The sequence below is a fragment of the Charadrius vociferus genome, unplaced genomic scaffold (genome assembly GCF_000708025.1).
Source record: "Charadrius vociferus isolate BGI_N301 unplaced genomic scaffold, ASM70802v2 scaffold235, whole genome shotgun sequence".
Classification (NCBI taxonomy): Eukaryota; Metazoa; Chordata; class Aves; order Charadriiformes; family Charadriidae; genus Charadrius; species Charadrius vociferus.
The window spans coordinates 2,229,125-2,236,880 of record NW_009648536.1 but is presented as its reverse complement, the minus strand read 5'-3'; the positions used below and the strand labels follow the sequence as shown (position 1 = coordinate 2,236,880).

The following is a 7,756-nucleotide window of genomic DNA, read 5'->3' as shown; positions in this document are numbered from 1 at the left end:
GAATTATTCTTGCTTTGAGAATTTCAGCATTAGAAATTGCAGCATCTTTTACAGGGCTTAGCTAGTAGACTGTCTTTTTTTCTTGTGTGTCATCTTCCTGTCTTTCTAAGTCAAGCTGGAGAATTGTTCCTCCTAGCATTTGGTTCAGGTGTGTTGTTTTTTTAATTTTCCATGTTGATAGGAAGAAGAAACCCCACTGCATTGCGCTGCTTGGCACGGCTACTACTCTGTTGCCAAAGCACTCTGTGAAGCCAGTTGTAATGTGAACATTAAAAACAAAGAAGGGGAGACTCCGCTCCTGACAGCATCTGCTAGGGGTTACCATGATATTGTGGAATGCTTGGCAGAACATGGGGCTGACCTTGATGCAACAGACAAGGTTCGTTTGCGTTGCTCTTGCTCGGGAATTATGTTCAGAGATCACAGGTGTTGCAGAGCCGTATCTCTGAATTGCTTCGTTTGAATGCTGCAAGCTAGCATTGTTTCCATGATGCAGATTTTCTGAGCAGTTCACACAGAGACTGTTCATGACTGCAGTAGTTTTTTAATTGCCCGCTGATTATTTTTGCACGATTGGGTTTTTTCTGATTCATCATCACCTTATCAATTATTACCTTATGAGTAACACTCTATAAAAAATGGCAGGAACACTGGGTTCTGTAATTGGCAACAAATTATTAACTTCAGTGAAAAAAGATGGATTTGCTGTTTGCCTTTGATTCCTATGGGCTGAACAAATCTAGTAAGCTAAATTCCAACTATTTAAAAATATAACTATTTGATTCAGAATCATTTTTTGTCTTTCATGGTGTAGTCACAACAAATAAATTTTTGCATTTCATTGCTTATACTTCTGGTATGCTTTTAGCTACCTTTATTGCTCATAATTACTAAATAGTTATTAAAGCAATTTCAGAAAAATCATTTTTCTTCTAAAATAATCAAATTCTTTTTTCCAGTCACATTGTCTCCTTAAGTTGTTCCATGGTGAGAGAAAGCTGTGTCTCTAAAGTTACTGATCACTAAGCAGATTGCGTGACTTTTGCAGCACTAACTTCTGTCAGTAAATGTAGAGTGGTTTACAATACTCAGCTGGTTGTTACAGTTGGTCACTGTCCCACCTCCTAGGGAAGATGTCAGTAGAGAATGTGTATTTGCTTTTCATCCATTCCACTGCAAAGCCCCACGGCTTAATAGAAATTTGCTTTCATCCCATAGCTGATTTGTTCTGACAGATACTGTGCACCACCCTGCCTCCACCCTCAAAATAAAAATAAATAACATTGTGATTCTTGAGGAAAGGTTATGCACTCAGTTACATTAAATGATTGTGACTTTGCAAAATGCTTTGATTTTTAGCATTATTAAATCTCGTTTACAAGATGTCTTGTGATTCCAGGATGGTCATATAGCCCTGCACCTTGCTGTGAGAAGATGTCAAATAGAAGTAGTTAAAACTCTCATCAGTCAAGGATGTTTTGTAGATTTCCAAGACAGACATGGCAATACTCCCTTGCATGTGGCCTGCAAAGATGGGAATGTTCCTATTGTGATGGCACTCTGTGAAGCAAGTTGTAATTTGGATGTCACTAATAAGGTAAATGGAATACGGGTACTGAACTACTTTGTTTAATAGCTCACCTATTGTATTAGATGAGCTTTTCCAGTTCTCTGATACGAAAAATGTTTTTTCCTTTTATTTCTTCTCTTTTGAAATGGCCAAATGCAAAGCATTAAATGACTCGCAAATTTACCTGTTTGTTTCAGCTGAATAGATGATTCAAGATCCGTGATTAAAGAACCCAACCAACTTATCACAGAGCATTTTGTCACTCAGTTCTAATGTTGAAGATTATGCCAACCTTCTTCCCTAGCTGTATAGCTTTGCTTTGTGCAGATTACATCTAGGTGCTGAAGAACAGATGAAATGCATTGCTGCTCACCTAAGCAGGTGTTGAATTAATGGTATTTAATGATAGTAATTCATACACAAAATTGAAGACCGGTACATTTTTATGAAAAATCTGCCTTGAATTCTTCCAAATTACATGAAAAGATCTGTGCTGTCATCTAACAAGAGATTTAAATCAGCTATGAAAATAAGTGTTATATTGGCTAGTTTATGTTTTCTGCATTGTGTTGATTTATTAGAATAAATCCTAAACAAACATTTATCTTAGAATAGAATAGCTTTAATTTATCTATTAAACAAATTGTCACTGGCAGGGTACAGGAAATTTCAGAATTAAAACGCACTTAATTATTAAAAAGCACATCTCCAACAAGAACATTTAATAGCTTGTCTGTAAACTTTGAGATACAAGTGCCTAGTGTGCTGCTTCTGCTGTGTTATTGCTGCAGTGTATGGGATAACTGAATGTGATGCTTTACAGGATTAACATTCTGGCTTTCTTCCTAGAGATATTTAAGAGAAAAGTAAGCTGTTTCAGGAAACTTTCCTTTGGTTTGTTTGACGAGGTTAAGGTTAGCCATTGGACTCTGCTGACAGGCTGTGGGGCTTAGAGCTTGATATTTGGCTCTGAATGTCTTTCTCTACCGTATTTAATTTGTGTATGCTCTAAGTTTAGAAGTTATTCATAAGAGTCTTTCTGTTGCAATCTGCAATTTGTTTGATTAAGGTGGTGTAGCTGCTTTGTTTTTGTGGAAAAGTACATATTCTGGCAATAACATTTTGCTAGTTAACACCCATTTATTACCAAAGCACCAAGCTTCTCTCTATTAGCCAACTAAAGAAAGCTGTGAGGCTTTTGGCTTGAGGGTTGTCCAGTGCAATCACTTTTGGATTTAATAATTAAAATCATCATCTGCCAAGTGAAAAAATTTACAATAATGAGCTCCCCAGTCCTGCGTTTGAGCTTAAACCTGATGGACTATGCAATTAAATCCAAATCCACAGCTGAGAATACATTTTGGGGAAGGTGAGTTAATGCAGCTCAAGGCTGGATTAGCACCTCTTTTAATAATGGAGAATGCTGAGCTAGGATTCGTAGCCTGGCCGCAAGCATGCTGTGGAAAAAGTAATCTTTGGGTGTTCTGTGGGGGTGGGATCATGGCCACAGAAACCGTGGTTAAAGTTTGTGTACTGTTATTATTTTATGAGTCATATACTAGGTTGATTTTTAGAGTGCTTTTTATTTGAAAGGCTGAGTTTGAGTCTTACCAAGTAGACAGTCTTTATTTCTACTGGCCGTCTTCAGCAGTGAGTCCTGTAATGGGAGTGCATTAACATAACAACTGTCTATTCTTGATCCTCACATCTGCCATTGTCTCACGTGTACATAATACTGACTGAAGGCCCTGTTTGTTTCTTCTGCAGACTTATATGCAGTAGAACATCATACGCATTTATTTGAGTTGTGTTGTATGGTTTTGAGGAGCCAGGCATCTTTTCATTTTCCAGTTCTTAGAAAGTTAGATTTGCTTTCAAATATTCTTTTGTGAAATAAGTTTGTGAGTTTGTTTCTGAATGTAGGGATGAAACAGGGAGAACAGTATTGAAAGCACGAAAATGTGTGAAGGTATAGTAAGATGAGTTACAAGCAGAGAATACATGGTAGTGATCTTTATAACAGTAGCTCTGACCATGAAAGACCGGAAGTGGGTGTCATGAGGACCTGTTGTCAGTGGAGAGATTTGGGGGGCAAGCAACAATTGGGGAAGGAATACTTACAGCGCTTTCCCTTTGTCACTGAAAGCACAAATTCCTTCAGGTTGACTTCTTGCATTCATCCCTTTTACTCGGTTGGGTAGAAGGGGGGAGACTGCACATAGGTAATCTTCAGTAATGCTCGGATTGAAACAACATCCAGAATTTTAAAGGTTAAGGACTTAGTGTTGCTTAACTGGTTCATATTTAATTAAGCAAAATGGAATTAAATTTACAGGAAATTAGAAAGACATTCTCAAATATAGACAAAAAACAAACTCTAAAGGATTCCTTCACAGTTGTGAGGGATTTAACTATAAAATTATTCCCTATTTTTTGTCAGTCTAGCCTTTGTTTCTAATTGAGCTTTAAGCAGTTGTGCATAAGCTTTTTTTTTTTACAGTTTTTGCTTTGTACTTTTTTTTAGAGTTTTTGCAAGACCTTTGCTGTGTATCAGTATGTGTGACTGTACAATATGTTTAATTATTAGTCATAAAATTTGGAGTTATGTTCTTTGACTAATGTAATGACACTTTTTTGCCATGTTAGTACGGAAGAACGCCTTTACATCTGGCAGCAAACAATGGCATTCTTGATGTTGTCCGGTTCCTGTGTCTTACTGGTGCCAACGTAGAAGCTTTAACCTCTGTAAGTATTGAGAGATAGTGTTATGCTTTCTTCTTTTAGGTATGACAGTTGGAAATGAATTCATCTCTTCGGAGGAGGGAGAGGGGGGACCCTAATGGTCTAACATAGTTACATTTTGAAATTTTAAAGAAAAAAAAAAGTTGGGCTGTTGACTGCTTACAGCTTGAAAAGCATTCTCTGTTGTTGACTTGTTCCCTTCTTACAACTGAATTTCAAACTGATTAAGGTAGAGTACAGCTACCACTTCATGTACACCTAAGAATTTCTTCACCTAAGAATCACTTGTAGCATTGCGTTTTCTGTAAGCACAGTGGGCCACTGTCATTAAGATGCATGTAATTTCACATCAGGTACCATTACCGTACAAATGTATCTATATATCTTAAATATTTTTCTTCCTTTCAGGGGAATAAAAAGTTTTATTTTCATGGTGGGAGATATGTGGGTGCATGGATGAGTGAACTAGCATGCAAGTATCCTTGTAAAACCAATAATTTATGTCAGATCAGGCAGCACTACTGCTTCCAGTTAGCACCACTGAAGGTATTTTTCATTCTCACTGAAGTGAGAAATGTCCTCCCAGCTGTCATATCCACAGTGTCCTTCATCATGCATACTTCATGGACACATGATACATTATAGGCATCATACACACCATTACCTGTGTTTTGAACAAACTAACCATGTTTTATTTTCAGATACATTGGATCAGTTTACATTGCTGCTCCCCCTAACCAATGCATTCTGCATAGAAATAACTATTGCTGTATATATTGAAATCATGTGATTAGACTTCAGTCAAGTCCATATTTTTCAAAGTTTTTCTTACAAAATATCGCTGAGATGGCTGAAATAGCGGGCAGGAGAAAACTTCTGTTTGATTTGCTTTAGCCTTTTGGTAGAAAATACAAATGTTTTTGTTGTTTTTCTGTACATTTAGCACTGTCCTTTTTTCCTCTGAGCGTGTATCTCGTGGCAGGAGGAAGCATTCAAAATGCAGTCATCAAAACCAGTGAACTTGGAATGGTGGCTTAAACGAGTTTAGTATCTAAAAATGACTCTTAGATAATACTAGATTGTAGATTGCCATGTACCCTGTTGATCAATAATAATGAAATGTATGTGCAGTAGACTTTGTGACGTGTTTTACAGATTTTCCTTTGTCATCTGTTTTTGTCCCTTTCCTTTTTTTATCTCTTTTTTTTTTTTTTCCTTGGTGGGTCCCATTGGGTATCTGTATTTTTCACTACTACATACTGTAGGGATAAGATACAGCAAAAAGGTGATGAGGGAATTCTTGAGCTGTATCTTGAGCTGACAACACTTAAGTCATGATGGCTGTGTTGGTATAATTGCCTGTGTGGACCCTGTCCTTCCAAGATGAAAGTACTTTTTATCTCTTTAGTTAAATCAGTTTGAAGGAGATAACAAAGTAAATCATGCTGATACTGCATCTGGCAGGAGAAATAGACTGAATATACATAACTATGGATTATTTCTAGCAGTGTTGTGGCAGAGAGAAGGGAAAAAGAGGAGACGAAGGGAGGAAGTGTGTGTGGTGATTTTACTAGCATTTCAGTTTTGCATTAGTTTGCTAGGTGAATGTCAAACTGTTCTGAAAAGTCTTATTAACAGTTATTTCCAAGCCAGTGCAGTAGAATTAATTACCTTTTTCTTCTCTCCGAATGCCATTTCTAAGGAGTTAACTTTTTCTGCAGTGTTAACTGGGCTTCAGTACAATTTCCCTGCCTCCTCCCCAGGATAAAGCCCATTTTAGGACTAGTTTAGTTTTGAATTTGATTGCATGAATGTTGTTACATGACCTTAGAAGATGGTATGCTCCTGGAGTATACAATAATTTCCAATGTTTAAATATCCCCTCAAAAAATCTTTGCGCTCACATGCTAGCTGGCATTATGTTAGAAACCTCTGCGAGGTTTCTAAAATCGCACCAATTGTCAGACTGCTTAAAAACTGTGAATGAAGTTGTGGGTGCCCCATCCCTGGAGGTGTTCAAGGCCAGGCTAGATGGGGATTTGAGCAACCTGGTCTAGTGGGAGGTGTCCCTGCCCATGGCAGGGGGATTGGAACTAGATGATCTTTAAGGTCCCTTCCAACCCAAACCATTCTATGATGGCTGCAAATGGCCAGTTAAACTCAGGACCAGCTCTTGCAGGTATAGCTGTCTGATTTGCAACAAAGGAGCAAGTCAGCAATTGCAATGAAATATTACTACCAGGTGTGAAATATGCTTTTATGGATTCTGTAACCAGCCCTTTTCAGATGCCAGCTTTGCTTACACATCGATATTCCAGTGTATAGATACCTTGTACTTTTCAAGAAAACTTGAGTAGGAAAATAACTTACTGAAACTCGTTTGCTGTTTTGCTTCTGTGTTTATTTTCTAATTCTTGTTATGCTCTACAGTTCATCCTGCAGTGGCCATCCAGAGAATTAAACAGCCTCATCTTGTTCATAGTTTTGGACAAATATAGGGAATTTTGTTCTGTTCATTTCTGTTTCATGGAAGCAAATGCTTTTTCCACCTGTTACCTCAAATCAATAAATTGAGCTTCCAGATCTGAGTCTAAATTTTCAACCATGTGAACTGAACTGCTAGCATTTGTCAATGTAAACATCTCAAACACTTTTTGGGGGTAAATTTGAGCTAGAGCTCTTTCTCCTGTTCTTGGTGCTTGTTGCCAATGCTCTGGGGTATTCTTCACCTACTCCACGGGCCTTCTGCCTGTCTTGTTTACTGTGTGGTCTGATGACCGTGTGTTGCGACGGGGGAAGACATGGACACTCAATGTGAGTGATCAGCAAGCTTCGTTTATTGAATAGCACAACTGTCTTTTATAATTAGCTAATACATACATGTTTCCATAATACAGCATTCTGATTGGTTCATCAGTCCAGCCCTTAGCTCCTTATCTGCGGTTAGTTACCTCTTCTTCTCCCATGCAGCTACTCTCTCTTTTCCCATGCCTGAGCGATCACAGGCTTCTCATTATCCTGTAGCACCTGCAGTCAGGGTTAGGGTGTCCTTGCCAATTTAGCAATCACAGGAGCTGAGTTCAATGTTTCTCAAGCTCCTGCTCGGCCAGCTGGATCATATCTATGTTCCCCTTCTCAGCTAGCCAGTTCCCCACAATTCCCCTGTTTTTATTTTGGGCAAGTAATACCCTTTCGGTGACTTGTTCAGCCTTTTTAACTACACATCCTAGGATTATATGTGCTGCTATTAAAATTAGTATGATAACACCCATCCAACGAAGACCTTCTTTGATTAACCCTACTACCCATCCAGATAGACCCCCAAAAATGGACTGGAGCCAGGAATCAAACCAGCTAGTCTGAACCGTAATTTTCTGTGTGTGCTGTTGTAACCATTGCAATTGCTTGTGAATAGAATTACTGTGATCAGAGAGATTAAAACAA

The 7,756-nt window shown here is 38.2% G+C and overlaps 1 protein-coding gene across 1 annotated transcript in view; it reads left to right on the top strand.

The window, feature by feature from the left end:
* Positions 1 to 7,756, top strand: part of DAPK1 (death-associated protein kinase 1) — a 57,341-nt gene that overhangs the window by 27,756 nt on the left and 21,829 nt on the right. The window contains exons 15-17 of the mRNA XM_009885857.1: positions 182 to 379; positions 1,400 to 1,597; positions 4,217 to 4,315. Of these exons, the coding sequence (XP_009884159.1) occupies positions 182 to 379; positions 1,400 to 1,597; positions 4,217 to 4,315 (495 nt within the window). The remainder of the gene's footprint in view (positions 1 to 181; positions 380 to 1,399; positions 1,598 to 4,216; positions 4,316 to 7,756) is intronic.